General features: G+C 41.8%; 1 protein-coding gene across 2 annotated transcripts in view; it reads right to left on the bottom strand.

Moving 5' to 3' along the window:
- Nucleotides 1-8,973: 8,973 nt before the first annotated feature.
- LOC149068225 (EF-hand domain-containing protein 1-like) overlaps nucleotides 8,974-22,221 on the bottom strand; it is a 52,138-nt gene continuing 38,890 nt past the window's right edge. For both annotated transcript variants that reach the window (XR_016195224.1, XM_089251816.1), the window contains 2 exons: nucleotides 10,961-11,132; nucleotides 8,974-9,302 (listed from right to left, as the gene is read on the bottom strand). Coding sequence is in view for 1 of the 2 variants with exons in the window: in XM_089251816.1 (XP_089107942.1) it covers nucleotides 9,126-9,302; nucleotides 10,961-11,132 (349 nt within the window). In the remaining variant the exon portion in view is untranslated. The remainder of the gene's footprint in view (nucleotides 9,303-10,960; nucleotides 11,133-22,221) is intronic.

The following is a 22,221-nucleotide window of genomic DNA, read 5'->3' on the forward strand; positions in this document are numbered from 1 at the left end:
ACAGCAACAACAACAAAACACTTGACGTAATTATACAGGATTTCAGCGTATAAGGCTATTCCCTGACAACGACAGAGAAAAAAATTGAGATGCGCGCGCGTCTGGACGAGTTCACTAGCCGAATGTAATTACTTTCTCGCTGGGCTAGCAGCTACTTGCTCACTCGCCAGCTACTTAACTCGCTCAATGTAAATGAGCCTTAACTTACACAAAAATGTATAGGTTACCCCACATCCTACAGCTGGGATCTTTGGCGTCCCATCCCCTACAGTAAATTTGTTCTGTGAAAAATATAAAAAAGGTAAAAGAATCATCCTGAGCTCTGTCAGACACGTAATTGTGGGTGGACATGACCAGCATAGGCGGAGATAGACTTGAACATCTGGGGGAACGCGACGTCAATTCATACATTATATATACATATATGCCTACGGCTGGGATCTCAGGGACGCAACCATGGCCCCCACATGGGCGGGGCTGACAGGGCTCTAGCTCTGGGGCCCGAGACAATTTTCATAATTTTTTGCTTTTTCACGCTATAAATTAACTATAGAAGGATCCGTGGAAAGTCTGACACGGGGGGGGGGGCGTAAAATATCCCAACCTAGGGCCCCTGCTCCAGGATGTGGGGGCCATGGCCGCAACTGGGGGGGGGCAGGTGGGTCTGGGCGCTGAACCAGAAAGGGAGCACCGAATTCACTTTTAACTGTTTCTTCTACATCAAGGGGAGCCAAAATGCCGGCTTGTCCCGGATGACAAAGTATGTAGTTGCGGCCCTGCTCGGGGTGTACACCTCAGGAACCAACTTTTGCAAGGGCCCTGGGCAAGGCCCCCACGAGGGTGGGGCTGACAGATCTACAGCCCTGGGGCCCTGGAATATGGAGGAGATGGCCTGGGACGCTTCTCAGTATGTTTCACGTTATTAATTCATCTTATATGGGGCCCCGGAATTTTTTTTTCATTATATAATCTGCACTAATAAATCCGCGTGAACCGAATAGGACGTTTTTGCGGTCGACGGAAACGTAAAAAAACTTAATTATGCTAGGTGTTCGTATTTTCCTAGCGTGGCGCATCTGCTCCATCGTTTGCATATCCACATATTTTTGCTTTTTTACACAATAAAGACGGAAGAGAAAAAAATCGATGAAATGAAAAAAAAAATGATTATTTCTTGAAATTAATATTCATATCACAAAAAATCCAATGAAAAAGCGGGGGGGGGGGGGGCTTTTCTTTTCAATATTTGCTCTATTCCTAGACTGACCATATTTTCTCGAGATAAATACGGGACATTGGGATTCCAAATACGGGACATTGCCAATTATCGCCAAAAACAACGCCAAAACCAAACAAAGTTGCCAAATATTGTTGAAATTACGGAAAATCACAATGGCGGGAAATGATGCATCGCTGCAAATTGCAGTAGATTAAAATGTATTCCACGAAAAACAAACGTTCAAGACAAATGTGGGAGATTAATATTCTCATATATAGTTGTAATTATCGTAAAATAATTTATGAGTTCAAAAATAATGTCAATCTTTGACTTCAATAAAGAATAAAAATTCAACTAGGCTTCATGTAAAATACGGGAAAAACCGGGACACTTTTGCCAAAAAGTCGGGACGGCCAAACAAACAGAAAATACCGGGACTGTCCCGGGAAACACGGGACGTATGGCCACTCTATCTATTCCGCTTCAAGTACTTTTTCCCCGTGGTATTTATGTTAGGATGTTTGCTAACGTTATTATTTTGTCGCCAACGATAAATGGCCAGGGCTGACCACCCTCTATTAAATTAAGCAATCAGGGAACAGAACACGGGCTTCCAAACATTTTGTCTGTAGATATCGTGAACATGCGTCGCATCACCTGCGTTCCAAATCGGTGTGACGTCATAGGAATTAGTAGTTGTTGTCATGAAAGATCGTCTGCATTTTGAAAATATTAACACGAATATTTAATTAAATTTAGATAGTGATAAAGGGAAAATGTGTCAGCGCCCCTCGCGGAAAAAACGTCCCGCGAATTTTATCGCGATAGGGGGGTGGGCCGACCCTTTCCACGATGGGAGAACCCCGTGGCAAAAATAAATTGCATTTAGCATCAATTGTGGCAATGAAGAACAGAAATTTGAGGGGGGCAACGATATGATCCAGTAACTTTCGGGGGAAGAAATATAATGAAGGGCAAACATCCAGGAAAAGAAAAGGGGGGGGGCGGGAGCAGAAGTTAAAAAAAATGGAAGTGAAAAATTAAAATTTGGAAGGGGGGGGGATGTCTATTGGGCCGTTCTGGGGAGGGGGAGACACCTAATCCGAGTTGGAAGGGCGAAAAAAACGTGCTCATACACACAGGGACAGGAAATGTTTGCATAAGTTTGGCCCTGAGCAAATATGAATTTTCGCCCCCCCCCCCTTCCATAAAGTGTTCGGTCGGGTCCGGAAAATTCACCGCTATGAAAATCAACCAACCAACCAACAATTCACCGACAACAGTTCGACACGAAGCTACCGACTCAGTAATTGAGCTGAGTCGGTGCGTGGGTGAATAAGTTAGCGAGTGGTTGTGCGAACGAGCTAACGATTCCATGAGCGGATGGGCGAATGAACTACTGAGTCCGTGAGCGGGTGAGTGGTTTGGCGAGCGAGCTACTGCGTCCATGAGTGAGTGAGTTGGGGGCCGAGTGAGCTACTGAGCGTCCGTAAGCGAGTGAACGGGCGAGCTGAGTCCATGAGTGGGTAAGTGAACGGGCGAGTGGGTGGGCGAGCGAGCTACTGAGTCCATGCATGAGTGGGCGAGTGGGTGGGCGAGCGAGCTACCGTGTCCGTGTTCCTGCAGTTCCGGCCCTACCCTGAGCAAAGGGAGTTTTATGGGTTTTTTTGGGCCCTACTTGATTGGAAAGACCTGCTAACCAATTTACATTCTGAATGTCGAAATTTATAACTAGATCTCATTGTCATGAGGCCCATTCTGCACTTGAGACCCCGGGCCATGATCTGGTGGACCCATGGGTTAAGACGGCACTGGCCCTGACTACATGCAGTGCTTACATAGGAAGGCTGATCCCTGGGGGGGGGGGGGGCCTCATGATGAATCTACATTTTTTTTTCATTATACACATGTCCATAAATTGAGGATAATGCCAGCTCCGGCAAATAAAGGTTCAGAAACAAAACAAACGTTACTTATTCATAAAGCCCATTTATTAAACAAAAGATAAAGAACAAAAACGATGGTGTATGTATGATACCATTCATAAAAACTACGATTTTTGCTCCCTGGAGCAATTGTAAAAAATATCTCCTTTACAAAAACTTTCTATTACATGGTTGGTATGATGGTTAATACATTGTATGTCTCCCATGCGATGAAATACAGTCCGTACAACGCCTAGGCATGCTGAGTATCAAATTATCGATCTGATCTTGGAGGAGATCAATCCACTCAGCAAGCAATGCTCTCCGAAGTTCCGGTACACATGTAGGAGGTGGTTGACGGGCTGCAACTCGTCGGCCAAGCATGTCCCATACATGCTCTATCGGATTCAAGTCAGGTGAGAATGCTGGCCATTCCATACGGGTTATATCCTCAGATTCAAGGCATTCGTTTACGATGTTTGCTCGGTGAGGACGGGCGTTGTCATCCATAAACACAAATTCTGCGCCCATGGCACCCCTAAACAAACGTACATGTTGTTCCAGAATGATGTCCCGATAAATTTGGGCTTTCATGGTTCCGGTTTGAACATGCAGATCTGTTCTGGAACCCCGTATAATTCCACCCCAAACGAGCAATGCTGCACCATCGTAACGGTGTCGTTCAATGATGTTGTCTTGGTGGTAACGAGTACCTGGCGTTCTCCATATGAAAGTCCGACGTGAATCAGACTGCAAGCTAAACCTGGACTCGTCGGAAAACATCACACAAGCCCACTGTGACCATGACCACTCCAGGCTAATCGCTGCCGACAGTGAATTGCCGTGAGCGGAACACATCTGACAGGCCTGCGAGCATATAGACCAATATCTCCCAAACGTCTGTACACGGTTTGCCTTGAAACTGTTGTACCCGTGGATGCAGATAGCTGACGAGACAGGTCGGATGCTGTGCTCCGTCTGCTTCTTTTGGCAGTTACTGCCAAATACCGGTCTTCATTCGGCTATGTAACTCGGTGGCGACCTGTACTGCAACGTATACTGACATTTCCGTTATCTTGGAATCGTTGCCAAAGACTAGAGATGACACTTTGGGCAATTCCAAGTTCCTCGGATACTTCCATCTGAGTACTCCCACATTCCAGGCGGCAAATAATTCTACCACGTAAAAAATCATCCACATGCGTCCGCTGTGTCATAACTATTCGCTTATGGCACTGAGCGCCTTACAGAACTCTTGTGAACAATTTTACTTCTTTGCCATCATTCCTTCCCAAGTAGTCGCCTGACGTCAAATATGACGTGAAAATTTGGTCATTTTCTCTGAACGACGTCAGTCAAAAAAAAAAAAATCACGTCATTTCAAAGTCATTTAATGACCATGAACAGTAAAGGTCAGGAAATAACGTGATTCTTGATGACCTTAATGAAATATCAGATCATTTCATGACCTTATTAGCCATGAAGGTCATTAAATGACGTGATTTTTTATGGCGTAAATGATTTCGCGTCATAAAAATCACGAATTTCTTTCCAACTGAAAAATTCTGTTCCGGTTGAAAATATCAAAATTATCCAAAATGTTTGTCAATGAACCTTCAGAGGGTGTTTCAAAATTACCCTAGGCGTATTCGTTACTGGTTGTCACAAGATAAATGAAGTACTTTTAATTGCGATTTTGTTTTGAATGGAAATGCAAAATTTCTCAATGAGTAATTGTTCATATAAATTTAGCAACACGTTATATAAATTATAATTGCATTCATATCATGTTTTTTACGGAAGATCAGAGGATCAGTGAAATCTGTCAACAATTGAAAAAGATGCAACGAATTCTTTGACGTGTACGTTGAACTAAAAAAAGGAATTTTTTTAAAATCTTTTTTTTTCGATAATTATAAATAACGCAAATAATTATATTACTATATTTTTCAAGGATAAAAAAATAAAAGAAAACGAAAAAGTAACTGCCATCGGCTAAACTCAGTAAGAAATTAAACGGTAATTTGTAATATAACTAATCAATACTATTAAAGTACTCATTAAATAACACCCGGTAGTTACCGCTATGACAGTGCGTGAGATACATAGTGACAATCCTCGAATGAACTGGGTTCGAATCCGACCTGCACCAGAAAATCATATTTTTTTTTCCTCCCGTCTCGCCATCTACCTTCTGAAAGTCGAACTATTTGCAAATGGTCATTTTTCGACGTTTGCAAAATGGACATAATGACCATTTTATCACGTCATGTTTGAGACATTTTATGACTTCCAAAAAACGTTTTTATTGCGTCAGCCGACAACTTGGGTTATATACTCCCTCTTACAATCTCGTCATTGTGACGTACTATTGATATCATCTGGTGGCTTCCTGAAATTTGCATATCATTCTTGCAGATGTGTGTGATAATTCTACTGGTGAAATTTTTACTTTAGATTTTGATTTCCGTGTGATTCTGAATTATCCTTAATTTATGGACATGAGTGTACTTGAACGGAACCATTTCAGAAGTGAAGTGAGTGATGTGTTACGATTGAATTACATTTGTACTGTTTGTAGGTCTGTTGCTCTCTGTGGCGAGACTTTTTAACGCGGAGATCGGCTCGCATTTGCACCTTGAAGTTGGGAACCACAGAAAACCAACTTCAGCCGATCATATATTTAAATACACCGCAGGCAACTTAATTGGTCTGTAATGTGCTGCAGGTCGACACATTCTCAGATCACTGCTGAGAATGTGTCGTTTAGGTATGGCCCGTACGAAGTAACAGTGGCTCCCAAGAGCTAAGGTAGCCAGTTGGTTAAACACAATGTGTGTGTGCCACTTGGTTCATTTTTTCAAAATTATTTTTGAGATCGCGGGCCACTTTAGACGACTTAGACGAGGGCCACATTTGGCCCGCACGTCATTGGTTGAGCGTGTATGATCTAGCTCTAGTTCAGTGTTTCCCAAAGTGGACAATATCGCTCCCCGGTGGGCGATGGAATGGTCCGACGTGGGGCGATAGAAGCTGCAAGTAAAGTATAACTAACATAGAATCCTATGAGTTTGCTTGAGTCGGGGGGGCGATGAAACAAAAAGTTTGGGAAACTATGGTCTTGTTGATCGTTGGGGAGAATAAAAAACTATTTGGGGGGTTACTGGTACACCGTCTGGCCCATGTCAGTTTTTCTACGTCAAGTCGTTCCTGTTTTTTTCAGACTTTGAGGCACAAATGCGAGAGCCGATCTCCCCGTTAAAAAGTCTCGCCACAGAGAGCATCAGGACTACAAACAGTGCAAATATTCAATCATCACACTTGACTTTTGAAATATAGATGGCAGCACTACAAAAAATCAGACAAAACTAAATACGCACTCACTATTAGGAACGCACACTTACGCTTCCGGCACAACTCACTAGGTAGTAAAGTGCCCATGGTAGCAGACCTGAATTGCGTGTGCGCGCGCTGGGTTTGAATGAAATAAATAAATAAAAAAAGTAACGTCACGAACTCCACGCGGAGGCCTTCTGCTGTAGATGGTGTTGCCTTATCTCAATGGGCGTGGTCTCGGACCAGGTGCATGACATCACTGCTCTAGTGACTTAGCTGAAGCGACCTTGAAATACCAGGGTAGCCAATGGTTATAAACCGGGTGTCAGGGCGATGACGTCAGCTGGTACAGACTCCGGCCAACACCATCTATAGCAGAAGGCCTTCGCGCAAAGCTCGTGACGTCACTAAAGGTGGTCATCTCAAATATAGCCATTGGATATACTACAATAAAGGGTAAAAATGGCGCATGCGTCGGCTTGCTATATCCAATGGCTATAAGTGAGATGACCTTCTTCAGTGAGGAGCTCCGCGCAGAGGCCTTCTGCTATAGATGGTGTTGCTCCAGCACATCATGAAACAATCCTTATTATACAGCGGGTGTCCTGTAAGTCCTAATACAGTCGAATCCCGTTATAACGAACGCCAAGAGACCGGAGAAATAACTTCGTTAAAACGAAATTTCGTTATAAAGGAATTCCAGGTTAAATAGCATTGTTCCTATGTAAACTTATTTGGGCGATTAGATGTGTTCGTTAAAACGAGATGTTCCCTATAACGGTATTCGTTAAAACGAGATGTTCGCTATAACGGTATTCGTTAAAACGGAATTCGACTGTATATCTCACCAACCGTTCATCATAGAGGTATGGTATGGTTCCAGTTTAAAAAATGCTCAAAATTTGTTACAAAAATCATCCTGTACTAGTTTTGAGAGCAAAAATACAGCGTGTCACAAAATAAAAGAATCTAAATTTTTCACGGTCCCTCGTGCTGTAACTTCCAATTGCAAAGTTGCTGTCCTGTCTCACCTGATGACAACAAGAAAAATTCTTTATTTTTAAGTGCATTACTCGCTGAGGTATTAAGTGAAACCATACCTCTGCAATGAACGGTTGATGAGATAAAGGCAGCATTAGGACTTACAGGACACCCTGTATAGCCAGCCCTGAGAGAAAGGAGCATACGTAGGATCCACATTTAACAGAAATTTGTTAATATTATATATTAAAAAAAGGGGGTATTTTCTTTTAATATTTTTTCACCGAAATGTTTATTTAAAATTTTCGTCGACTTGGGGGTGGGCACGAGCCCTCTGACAACCCCCCCCTCCAGCATCCCCTGCTGGGAGCTGACGTGGGTCCAGCCCGATACATTTCTTAATTTTTTTACACTATAAATCTATTATACATAGGCCCGCCAAAGATGCCAGCCTAAGAGCCCCGCTTTTAGCTGAGCCTGATGTCAACGTTCGAAGCTAACACAGTGATGCTTTATAACAGGCAGTGCACAACTTTTTCATTCTGCGGGCCATATTTCTATCGCTCATGGGATATAAACTTGTATATACAGTCAAACCTCATTAGTGCGTCACCCGGTTAACACGTCACTGTGCTTAACGGGTCACTTTTCGGAAGTCCCAATTGTCCTCAGACAGGAATTGGCACAGCTATGGCTTACTCCTTTTAACGAGTCACTCCGCTTACTAAGTCATATTTTTGCACTCCCAATAGTGACTCATTAACAAGGTTTGACTGTATATGCAGGGTCTACGACCCGTAATTTCCAAGATTCCAACTATTTTATGAAATTTTCCATTTCTCTCTCTTCCTTATTTTCAATGAGGCTTTACTTGAATTTTTGAAATCAAGAAGAGATTATTTTCATGAAACAAATTATAAAATGATAATTAAGACTCCATCATATAATTAATTATAGTCACACAAGCATATTCATCTGACATATTTGTCAAGCTTTTCGGTGAATTACTTGCCGCAGACAATTCTTTTGCTATAATTGACAGCTTTACTCTTAGACAATTTTTCTACAATTGGCAATTTTACTTGTCTTTGGCAAAGTTTTTGGCCATATAATTGACTTTACTCGCATTTGACAACGTTTTTTTTGGCAGTAATTGAAGATAGTCCATTTCAATCCCAATTTCTCGCGGGTCGGAGGTTGTGCACCTCTGTCTTACAACATATGATACTAATTAACCAGTCAGACTAATGCCAAATTGTCATCGAATTCTAGGGCAACGTTTCCAACACGTCTGTGCATCAATTTCATGCATGCACAGGCGCAATAAAGTAAAATTCAAGAATCGACGTGCAAGGCACCGCTGCGTGTATTATTTTTGTTTCAGAAAGGAAATCTGTAAAATATGCTGCACCCACACTGCGCTGTAAGAATAAAAGTGAAAACACCGAAATTGAGTAACAGCATAACGATATGGGAACGAGAGAGCAAATAATTCACAACCACTCAAATCAATCAAAATTTGAAAATTTGAATCTATAAAAACAATTTTTCTCGCAAAAATATGTTCCTGTATAATGTGATTGACACAAATTATAGATAAATGCATTTTTCTCCCTCGGTAATACTTAAGGTGTTAAAAGTCTCGAAAATTTCTTCAATTTCTTTCACTTTTCATCACATTTCTGTTCGCAATCCTGCTGTGCAGCGCCGCACTCTATGTTACCATCTCCAGTCGGAAGGGGAGCGTTCACTTGTTGTGGATGTCCCATGCAGTAGAGGAAAATTTTCTTTAGCGCTGGCAGACTGATGTTACCATTGTCTTCAGTGCAAAGATCCAGAGCCTGTTCCGATAAAAAAAATCAAAGTGAGAATCTTTAACTAGAAGTGAAACTTCTAGTTTTGACGTGGCTAGATTCCCCTCAATTAAATTTAATTTTCATTATTTAAAACAGAATTTAGAAATTTTAAATTCAATTTGAAATAAGATTGATCTTGTTGACCCCTTATCTTTCTTAAACCTGACACACTTGATCTGATTGACCCCTTAAACCCCAAGATGCCATCCACTCCCCCCCAATAGAATTCTAACGAGTTTGGCGTCATATGGAATCATAATTGAATGCCCCAGTAAATACTGGCAGATGTGTTCACTAAAAATTTCTGGTGATAATCAGGTTTAACTCTAAATCAGGGGGAGGGATTTATTCTGAGTTACGACAGTGCAGCCAATTAGGAACTGGCACTGTGATGTCACAAACCTTGCCTGTGCAAAATAGACACTCATATGATCAGGGGATGTGGCATCAAGGGAGAGAGGGGGTAAGGAAAGTCTTTGTTTGATACAAACCAACCTCCTTCCCCAACCAATTTTGTTTTCTTACACGGTCGAATGTCTGCTGACACCTTCCCCCAGCACAACCAATTCTGCTTCTGAGAACTTCATCACATAGTCAGTTACTGTACAGAACGAGGATTTTTGAGGAGAAAGAAAGCGTTTCACTTTTTGTGATGAATTTCTTCGCCCTCACTAAAATTCACTCTCCCAGCTTCAGAAGTTTCACTTAAAAAAAACAACTCATGAGCAAAGTGATTCCATGGAGTTAACTTCAGAATACAGTAGAACTTGGGTTAATTTGAATTTTGGATAATTTGAACTTCTACGAGCTATCCTTGAGATTTTTAACTAATTTAATGTTGAAATTTCTTGTTTATTTCTACCTTTTTTGAATTTTTTGGATAATTCAAAGTTGGAAGGAAAAAAAAAATCATGATTTTTGTAGGAGCCAATTTAATTTGGAAAAATTCTACAAAAAAATCACAGAATTTTCTTTTCTCAATCAAGTTGTTAAACAAAACATTTTTAAAGACTAAAAAAAGTTTGAAAATTCTGTTTTTATTCTTTTTTTGTTGTTGATAATTTAATGTCCATTTCAGCTATGTTCAGCTGGGGTGCATCGAGGCACTGTTTACCACTTAATGCCAATCATGTTTTTCAATCTATAGATCAAGGTGTACCACATTCAAAATCTGAATCTTTTTGTCATCATTAAAAGTATGGAAAGTATCGGAAAGTTCAGATTTTAATACTTTAATGAAAGTATATTTGATAAAGTAAAAATGATAAGCAAAATTTGGAAAACAGTTTCATAACTGATGATCATGAACTGTTTCCGTGAATCAGGCTTTGGGCATGGTCCAGAAATTCTGCAGTGACGAGAACAGAACAGCAGAATAACTTAGAAGCAAAGATCAATTATCATAATTATAAATTATTAAAATCTGGGAAACAGTTTTGTAACTGATGATAAAACTTATATAATTGGTAGCTATTATTCTATGTGAAATGTTCATGATTAAGTTGCAATTTGTACTCATTTTACAGATCCAGGATAGATTAATTGAATGGTTCAAACTTTTTTTTCCAGTGACTTTAAGCTTCGAATTAACCAAGTTTGACTGTAATTTTGCAAGTATCACGGTTATTATACTAAATACTTGCCTCGTCCAAAAGGTTCCTCGGGATAGGAAGATATGATGCATATAAGCTGTCGGCAACCAATCTGCGAGAGCGCTGACATCCTTCGAGGCCCACGGGCAGAGGGACTGGATCGCTTCCAAACGTTTTCACTATGATCTTCCTCATTCGCTCTTGAAGTAATTCTTTGGAGGATCTTTAAAACAAAAACAATGATTTTTATTAATGGAGTTATGATAAGGTTTTCACAGCCATTGTTAATTGAAAGAGAGTTTCTATGTTGAACAGGACGCTCGTCTGTATGAATTCCATGGCCACCAAAACAATAAGATAACCAATAAATCCATGCGCATCAGTTGAAGTTAAGGCAAGTCGAAAAACATGGATATGCATTGCGAATGTTGGAATGCCAGCCTGTCAACTATCGGAAAAAGTCCAGAGACCTCTGGTTTGAAACGAATTCTTCTGATTTTGCATCCAGTATTACAACTGAGTCATCTCTTGATGATGTGAGAGCAAAATCAACTTTTACCGATAATAGTCCAGTGTCCCGAGAAACTCTCTTTAAATACGAGGGTCGTTTCATAAGCAAGGTAAATCTCCATGGCATACATACATATATGCTCAACCTATGGCTCTCTGAGTCATCATATAAAAATGAATAAAGCAGTTATTATTTGATCACTTAAGCGGTCTGAGATTCATTTCCAGATCACTCACGTGGCTCGGTTCTAAAGCACCTAAGCGGTCCGCAGCACATGCCACATCACTTGAATGAATCATGCGATATTTACAGATCACTTAAATGGCCCGTGACAAGTTTTTAAACCAATGAAGTGGTTCACACTCTTCCTAAAGGTTGAGCACCCTTGCTCTATGACAGTGGTCGCATTGGTTGTGGGTGTCACGAAAAGTTCTCAAAACTAAAAACGTCTGAATAAGAAAGAATTAATTATTTTTCAGAACATAAGTTCAAGACTAAAAAAATGCCTCAACTCAGCAGAACAGCTAGATACTTAGGGGCCATTCAAGTATTAAGTAAGCAAATTTTTAGCCATTTTTGACCCCCCCCCCCCCGTCAGCAAAATTTCGTCATCAGCTCTGCCCCTCTGGATCCTAACGCATATTGGTGAGATCAGAGACATACAAAGGGGGGGGGGGAGGAGCTGGTGCACCCCCTCCCCCCACGATCAAAAATTTATTTTTTTAGTGCAAAAAAAAAAAAAAAAAAAAAGATTTATTTAAATTGAAATTTCAGAAGAAAATACCTTTATATCTTATTATAGTCAATTTCTGTTAATTTCAATGTTGTTTGAAGGCTGTGAACTCAAAATTTTTCTTTAATAAATTCATTGCGACCCACTCTCTAAGCCAAATAATTATAAATCACATAAAGTCCCTTGGCACGCGGACCAAATATGGCCCTGCCCTCCTCAAACCTAATTTTGCAAAAATGAACTAAGCGGCACATTTACAGATTGCTTAAGTGTCCCGTGGTACAATTCCAGAACATTTAAGCGGCCCATGGCACATTTTCAGATCACTTAAATGACCCGGGACACAGTTCCAGAACACTTAAGCGATCCATGACACATTTAGAGATCCCTTGAGTGACATGTGGCGCAGTTTTAGAGCACTTAAGTGCCCCCCCCCCCCAGTGGGGTTATGCATCACCCAAGTTACCCGCGGCACATTCTTAGATTATTTAAGTGATGTGCGGCATATAATTACGGATCACTTGAACGATGCGTGGCACAGTTCCAGAGCACTTAACAGGCCAGGACACAGTTCCAGATCACTTAACAGGCCAGGACACAGTTCCAGATCACTTGGATCCGTGAAACATTTAGAGATCACTAAAGTGTCTCTGTAGGGCACTTATCAATGGGGACAATGTTACTTCAAGTGCTTACAAACTATCGAAAATTTTTCTCGTTTTTTGGCGCACAGAGTAAGATGCTATTAAAAATATTTCATATTTTCATAAAGGGTGGTTGATGACGTAAGCATTATCCAAACACCCCCCCCCCCCCCACACACATCGATGCTGACGTAATACTTGAATGGCCCTTACTGTACGTGTGTGTGTATCATAATGTAATTTTATCCAATTATACACGCACAATAATCAATCGATCAAGTTAATTTATATGGGGGGGGGGGGGTGCGTTTCGGAAAAAATCAACCGATTTAAAAAAATTTAAAAAAAAATTAAAAGCAGAGAAAATGCGTGATGCTCACAGAACAGTAGTATGTGAATGGATAAGGGAAATGTCTACATTTTAGATTATGAACAATTATTAAGGCTAATGTGTCGTTTATGAATCATTTTGACGAAGAAGTGAAGTCATTGAAAACATTGGGAAGAATGAGGGTGGGGATTACGTAGAGGGAAAATAATCCTGCAGCTGAAAAATAATTTTGTATAGTAAAGCAAGGGTGGCTGTGCTACAACTATGAAAATGGTGTGAAAATTCAAATATTATAACAAATAAACTAAAATTATTCTTACTACAATAGGAACCCAAAAATATTCTTACACTGGGCGTTTGGTAATGCTGACCCTGAGTTTGGTTACCCCCACCCTGCGCCATTACGATGAGCAAGATAGGCATTTCGTCTATTGATGACACCCTCCGCAGTATCCAAAGCTTTAAAAAGCATGTGAGGGTGGTTTTTAATCTCATGGAAAAACAGTTCTGCCAACTAAATATCGAAAAATACTTTGATTTCTTTAATTACTGAATGCAGAAACGAAAGCACATTCATTAATTAACTAGGGGCATAGCATAGCACGCTGATGAAGGATACCCCCCTTCTCTTCACAACATATCTTGTTTATTTCGTCCCACTTCATCAGCATGCTTATGGAAAGGGACATGTGAAACCACCAGCTTACTGGAGAAGCGAATTTTACAATAATAAAGCAACAAAAAACGAATGTGATTAATCAAGTACGCCCAGAAAACTTGCCCATGGGGGTCCCCAGACTCCAATTCGCTGAATTTTAGTGGGGCCCTGACTGGATTTATCTCAGGCTACCAATGTTGCAAATTTTACAATGTTAAAAAATAAAAATCAGAGATACATCCAGGGGCCCCCGAATTGAAACCTCTCAACATTTCCATGGGGCCCTGACTTGGAGGCTTGTCGGAAATCCCCCTGTGAGGGACCACGGAAATTTTTCATTTTTATCAATACAACGAATAAAATCCAAGGCCCCACATCCAGTAGCGGGGACCCAATATTCAGATTTTTAGTGGGGGACCCAGACTGGATTTATCTCAGGCTTCCGCTGTTGCAATTCTACAATGTTTAACAACAGATAAGAATGAGATTCATCCAGGGCCCCCAAAATGAAACTTGTAAACATGGGGGGGCCCCCAACTTGGAATCTTGTCGGTCATCCCCCACTGCGAGTGATATGAAAAATTTTTATTTGCATTCATTTTACCAGTGAATAAAATCCAAGGCCCCCCAACCAATTACTTAGGACACCAATTCGCATACTTTTAGTGCCCCCCCCCCCAGATTGACTTTATCTCGGGCTTTCGCTGTTGCAAATTCTACAATGTTAAATAACAGAAAAGAATGAGATTCATCCAGGGCCCCCAAAATTAAACGGGCTCCCCTGACTCGGAAGTTTGTCGGGCATTCCCCTGTGGGTGCCATGGAAAATGCTCATTTATATTCATTTTACCAACAAATAAAATCCAGGCCCCCCCCCCCCGAATTACCCGTGACCGAATTCGAAAATTTTATGGGGGCCCGCAGACTGGATATATCTTGGGCTTCCGCTATCGCAAATTTTTCAATGTCAAGCAGCAAGAAAACAACGAGATCCATCAAGGGCCCCTGGAAATGAAACCTAACTTCCCCATGAAGGTATACGTGCAATCCTCCCCACTCCACCCCTGGGTACCTCGACCTTGTGTGTTGGGAGCACTGGTGTTATATGTATATTTTACATATAGGCATATACATACCTCTCGGCATGATCCAAACAAGGGCAGGGCTGAAAGGGGCCGGAACGATTCTTATCACTTTGATTTTTCACACTATAAATTAACTATAGAGGGGCTCGCCATCTATTCCAGCCTAGGGACCCTGCTGTAGGATGTAGGAGCTTCTCGGTACATGCACATAACTTGGTCCCGATAGGTCAAATGGGTCCCGATATATGCTAGAGTTAAATGAATACTTGGCCCAAAATCGTTCGTAACCGATTTCGGTTGCTTAGAAACAATCCCTTTTCGAGTTTGTGATTTTATATTATAGAGTAGATAAAAAAAATCAAGAATGTCCCGGAAAAAGGGGCATACGGTCACCCTATGTATGTGGGAGGTGGGGTCACGCTCCAAAAAATTTGGGAACCACTTCTCTATGAGATAGCAGCACGATCGCTTTCAGATTATTACAATTATATAAGTACAGTATCATTCTTCAAAACATGCCACAAGTAGTTTGAACACAAAAAGCTATGTGGTTTGGCGTTGTTCTACGTTCCAATGATTTCATTAAATACCATTTGCTTTTGGACCAACGAATTTAAACGGGCCACACGTCCACCGAAGAAGAGCGCCCTGTCCACCCGGTTTAGGTTCCCGGACCCTGGAAATCAATGCAAGAAAGCCTCAGCGTTGATCATCAGAGAACATCGTAGAGTGAAAGCACGACAGACCCACGATATTCTCCATGGGAAATTGGAAATGATACAGCTTTGTGTGAGATGAGTAACGCGAGATTGCCGATGACCGATCAAAAATGAATGCAAAAAGCATTTAAAAAGAACGTGTCGTCTATACTAGTTCATAATCTTGCAGACTTTCGGCGCCAATTTTACACCATGGGTGAAACGTGGATTCACCACTAGAGTCAAAACATTAGTTAAAGGGGCCGTTCAAGTATTACGTCAGCAGATTTTTAGCCATTTTTGGACCCCTCCCAGCGCCAGCAAAATTTCATCTTTGCCCCTTACCCAGCGGCCAATTTAACGGCGGACGCACCGCGCACGCGCCCGGAGCCCCGACTTCTAAAGGGCCCCAAAAAACGCAAACTTCACTTTTTTTTTTTCTAATTTAAGTGGCCCAATATTTTCTTTTGCGCCCGGGGCCTCGACTGACTTTAACCCGCTACTGCTCTTACCTCTTAACAAGGCCGTAGTGGGGGAGGGACGACTTGAGGTGGTCTGATCCCCTCCCCCCTCGAAATGTGAGAAAATGACTGAAAAAAATGAAAAAGATGGCCAAATCAACTGTATTCTAAATACAGATATTCTCACTGTTCTTTACCTATTGCTAAAGGTTTTATACTAACAAAACTTGACTGTCCAGCGACTGTTGATCAAGTAAATGACATGAGCAAATTTCCTCACAGAAATGTATTAGGTTGCTTAGCATTCATTGCAAATCGCACACGCCCAGATATTTGTTATGCTGTCAATGGAGTATCGCAATTTCAGGGAAATCCACTGGAATATTTTGTTAAAATTATTGGGCTATGTGAATGATTCTAAACATTTAATGTTGAATTTATCAAATGTCAAAAATGTTAAATTACATTGTTTTTCTGATTCGGACTTTGCCTGTAATAGGGATGATCGAATTTCCACGGGAGGAATGATCATGTTATTAGACAATGCTCCCATACACAGGCGGAGATAGACTTGAAAGTCTGGGGGGCACGCGCGATGATGATGTCAATTCATATATACGCAAATACATTAGATCAGTCGGCTGTAAATTTGACGCTGGGGGGACGACGACATTGCACCCCATGCTCCCATACCATGGCGAACATTTAAACATAAATGAGTCAGTTTTTCATCTATGGAGGCCGAATATATATATCATTAACCAAATGTGTTAAAGAGCTTATTTGGGTGCAAAATATTTTACTTGAATGCAAATTAGACATTGATTTTGTTGTATATTGTGAAAACTAGGCCGCCATTGATTTTTCATTCTCACCCATTGAGAACAACCGCTCAAAACATATTGATGTAAAATATCATTTTCTAAGAAACCTTGTGAACGAAACTTTTTAAATTGAAAGATAATCAATACCAAATGTAATCTTGCAGATTATTCCATGAAACCTATCGTTCTAAATCAGCGGTTCTCAACCTTTTATGACTCGCGCAGTCCTTTCTGATATACAATTTCTATGACTGAGCCCTAATGGCCTATTTTTTTATTTATTCATCAGTCTGGTTTATGACTTTGAAAAGTTTTTTTTTCTTCAAATTTAAATTTTTTTTATTTTCCTCGAGTGGCAGCGGAGCCCCCTGGGGAATGCACACGGATCACCGGTTGGGAATCGCTGTTCTAAATAATATGAAATTATTGTATGAACTTTTGTATGAAAGCATACGGCATGAGGGGGGTCGATTGCTGGGGGGGGGGGGGAATTCCTCCATGCCTTATGCGAATGACGGATTACTGTCGTCAGAAACTGGTCGACTTCCATGAGGGGAAAGAATTCCCCTGTCTATAAAGGATATTTTGTTCTCGATCCGAGTTCTTTGCAAGTTCAATATTAGTCCGATGTCACAGTTCAGTTTCTGTATACATGTTTCAACATAGTTTTTGCCATGCTCGTTTTCACTATAGATTAAAATGAACATAATTATTCAAATTTGGGTTCTTATTGAACGACACTGCGCTAACACTTTCACTCTTACACACGTCGCTATAGAAGTTCTTCACTCCAAAAAACTTTGGCGTCAAACGGATGGTCCACAACAATTTATTTCCAGTAGAAATGAGCTCCCGGTAATGCAACACGACAAAGCCCTCTTTGCCTACTGTTGCGCAACAATTAGTCCCGACGATCATTGTCGATCGCAACAATGAAAAAGCATCACCTCGTAAGCTGGCATAGCCTATATAAAGGGGTGGGAAGTCATTCATACCCGTGGGAAGATCCTGGGTTATGGACTCGCCTTCGTAGAATAGCTGTAAAGACGAGGTTTTAAGTGGGTCCGGCGTTACAGCGAGGCAGCCTTCGATGTAGAAAGCCTAAAGACGCTGCACGGTCACTCCGTAGCGATTCATCGCATAATACGCGTATACCATGCAGGTCCAGTTAGTACGGTCAAGGTTGAAGCCGTTAACGATTCGCGATCCCGCGGACGTCGTCATCAGCCTGAGAAACGTTGCACGACGAGTCACCCAGTTGTAGCTTCCCACCGCGCGTCGCGTCTCGTAGTGTAAGCCGATTGCGCGAACAATGGCAGCAATGAAATCTGTTTTCTCCGCACTGTTTGCGAAATCAAATGGTGAGACAACCCAGTCGAGATTCTCAGTTGAAAGAGATGGAACGTACATATCTATTGCATATTGCAATCTTCATAAGTGTTGAAAAATGAAGTCTTTCAGTTTATCCGAAGATGATGTCCCCCTCGCTATTATTACAAAGGTTTCGACAGCTGGCTGATGCGAAGATAAATCCAAGAAAAAGTCTTTGATCCAACTGTATTTGAGGGAAATTGTGCACCTACGTCCTCTCACTTGCCGAATGAGCGCACTAGACTGCAAAGCAAACGAATCATCTTTCCTTAGAGCTCGTGTGCTCTGAACGGGACCGTACATGGACAGCCAGACTCAGGCAAAAGCTCCCATGGCTGACACTGCAACCACAGATGGCGACTTATCCGATAAGTCTGTCATGCATGAGAGTAATTTATTCGACTTGATTTATTTTAAGACCGTAAGTGGACTATAATATATTTTTGATTTATCTCCATAATATCTCGCGGCACCCTAGGGTGCCGGGGCACACCGGTTGCGAAACACTGCTCTAGAGGGAGATATCGTAGTAACTCCCAACAGCGACGAGCTAGGCGTTCAACATCTCGTTCAAGTCGAGCACGAGATATCTGCTTCTATCACAACAAATTCGGTGAGAAAGCCGTGTACTAGAAAAAAAAAACGACGACCTTCCATTATCGCTGGTATGATGAAATCGGAAGCAAATCCAGCAGGCTCTTCGTGATTGACAGAGTTACGGGGGGACGTTTCCTTGTTGACTGTGGCAGTGAAGTTTCTGTTATAGCGCCTATGAAAAATTCGTAAGTACTAAACTGAAGAGCCAAAAAAACTGGTACAGGCATGCGTATGCAAATAAAGAGATATGGAACCAATCAGAGTACGGCGCTGCGGCCGGCAACGCCTATATAACATATAGGTCTGGAATAGTTGTTAGATCGGTTACTGCTGCTACAATGGCAGGTTATCGAGATTTAAGTGAGTTTGAACGTGGTGTTATAGTCGGCGCACGAGAGATGGGACATAACATCTCCGAGGTAGCGATGAAATTTAGATTTTCACGTACGACCATTTCACGAGTGTACCGTGAATATCGGAAATCCGGTAAAAAATTAAATCTACAACATCGCTGCGGCCGGAAAAAGATCATGCAAGAACGGGACTGACGAGAATCATTAAACGTGACAGACGTGCAACCCTTCCGCAAATTGCTGCAGATTTCAATGCTGGGCCATCAACAAGTGTCAGCGTGTGAACCATTCAACGAAACAGCATCGATATGGGCTTTCGGAGCCGAAGGCCCACTCGTGTACCCTTGATGACTACTACTACTAAACCACACATGTACCTCGTCCATATTCCTCTGCGGAACCTCTAACGAATTGGTACATGCGGGAATGTGTGTGTACGTGTAGTGAAACCTGACGTGAAGTTTGCTTCTGTGTAATGCTAGTTATGTGTAGTGCTGCCATCTGCCACCAGTTTTTCCAACTATGAGTGAAGTGTAATGATTGAATAATTAATCGTTGTAGGCCTGTTGCTCTCTGTGCGAGTCCACGATGCGAGTCCGTCATTATGACCACTCGACCACCACAGCGGCTACCCTTGATGACTGCACGACACAAAGCTTTACGCCTCGCCTGGGCCCGACAACACCGACATTAGACTGTTGAGGACTGGAAACACGTTGCTTGGTCTGACGAGTCTCGGTTCCAATTGCTTCGAGCTGATGGACGTGTACGGGTATGGAGACAACCTCATGAATCCATGGACCCTACATGTCAACAGGGGACTGTTCAAGCTGGTGGAGGCTCTGTGATGGTATGGGGCGTGTGCAGTTGGGACCCCTGATACGTCTAGATACGACTCTGACAGGTGACAGGTACGTAAGCATCCTGTCTGATCACCTGCACCCATTCATGTCCATTGTGCATTCCGGCGGACTTGGACAACTTCAGCAGGACACCCCACACGTCCAGAATTGCTACAAAGTGGCTCCAGGAACACTCTTCTGACTTTAGACACTTCCGCTGGCCACCTAAATCCCCAGACATGAACATTATTGAACATATCTGGGATGCCTTGCAACGTGCTGTTCAGAAGAGATCTCCACCCCCCTCTTACTCCTACGGATTTATGGACAGCCCTGCAGGATTCATGGTGTTAATTACCTCCAGCACTACTTCCGACATTAGTCGAGTCCATGCCCCGTCGTGTTGCGGCACTTCTGCGGGCTTGCGGGGGCCCTACACGATATTAGGCAGGTTTACCAGTTTTTGTGGCTTTTCAGTGTACATCTAAGTTTCCATTTGTTCGCCGCAAACAGCCAGATGCTTGCTTATGGTTCCACGGTCAAAAAACTGGATTTAGGTCTCCGGAAACCTTTTCCCTGAACATTCTTCGTAGTTGACGTCACTTCACCAATACTTGGAGCTGATTTTCTTAGTAACTTCAACCTAATCGTTGATGTGAGCAACCGACGACTCATCGATTCGCAAACATCGTTATGGGTACTCGGATCGGTCAAGCCCACAACACAATCTTCCGTCATTAAGAATTTCCGGATGTCTTCAACCCGGCACAGATCGGTAAAACAGTGAAACACGTGACGCGACACCATATCATCACCAGGACCACCGGTGGCTTCCAACCTCGACGTCTCAATCCAAAAATTCAGCAACAGGTGAAAACCGAGTTTGAATTTCTTGTGGAACAAGGGATTATCCGGCCCTTCAAAAGTCCTTGGAGCTCACCGTTACATATTGTGCCCCAGGCAGATGGTATTGTACGTCCTGTCGGCGATTATCGTCGTCTAAATAGTGTTACGGAATTCGATTCTTACCCGATACCACATATTCAAGACTTTTCACAAGAATTTCACGGTAAGTCTATTTTTTCTAGAGTAGACATTTTCAAAGCATACCATCAAGTTAGCATTGCCGAGGAAGATATAACAAAAACCGCAATCACTACTCCTTGGGGTTTATTCGAATATACAAGATTGAGCTTCAGTCTCGTAAATGCCGCCCAAACTTTTATGCGGTTTGCGCATGAAGTATACATAGCAGAATGGTAAACCTCGTAATATCTTGATGACATTCTATGCTTTTCTAAAAATGCCGAAGAACACAAAATTAATTTAAAACAAATATTCCAACGTCTTCAACAGTATGGCTTAGTTTTAAATGTGTCAAAATGCATATTTGGTGTTTCTGAGCTCAAATTTCTGGGACATGTGATCAAAACATTTGGTATCACACCTTGTCCAGACAAAGTACAAGCTGTACTCGATTTCAAACAACCGGAAACAATAGTGCAAATTTATACGTAAAGTTTCAGGTCTCATGAATTTTTATCGCTGTTTCCTACCGCATGCAGCTGAGAGACAAGTTCCACTGCATGATCTATTGAAAGGTTCTACGAAAAAAAAGAAAAGACAAAACAAAAGTTGTGTGGTCTACATCAACTTTGCAAGAATTTGAATATTGTAAAAAGCTACTAGCTGATGCCGCATAGCTGGCACATTCATCCCCGTCTGCCCAAATAGCTAGCTCTACACGTAGATGCTTCCGACTATGCTATAGGTGGTGCACTGCACCGGGTGACAGACAATGGTCTTCACCCGCTTGGTTTTTTTCCCACATAAACTTTCACCCACCGAAACACGGTATAGCGCACATGATTGACTTCTGATAACTTCTATGATCTGATATGATAACTTCTCTTGCCCATATTCTTCTATAAAATTTTTCAGACACATGCTCAAAGCTCGTGAGTTTATACTTTTCAATGATCATAAACACTGTCGTATGCGTTTCAACAGAAAAGTGAAAAATTCTCACCTAGACAGCTAAGGCATTTAGATTACATATGGCAGTTCACAATGAGCATTTGCCATATTACTGGATCACAAAACATTTCCACTGACATCTTATTACGCAATTTCAGTTCCTGGACCTTTCGATTTTATTGTCCTCGCTTAGCACAGCGTTTTCGTAAATAAAGAACTAAAATGAC

The sequence above is a fragment of the Pholcus phalangioides genome, unplaced genomic scaffold, assembly GCF_987345545.1.
Source record: "Pholcus phalangioides strain wild (caught in Gottingen) unplaced genomic scaffold, Ppha-v1.0 ptg000027l_1, whole genome shotgun sequence".
NCBI lineage: Eukaryota > Metazoa > Arthropoda > Arachnida > Araneae > Pholcidae > Pholcus > Pholcus phalangioides.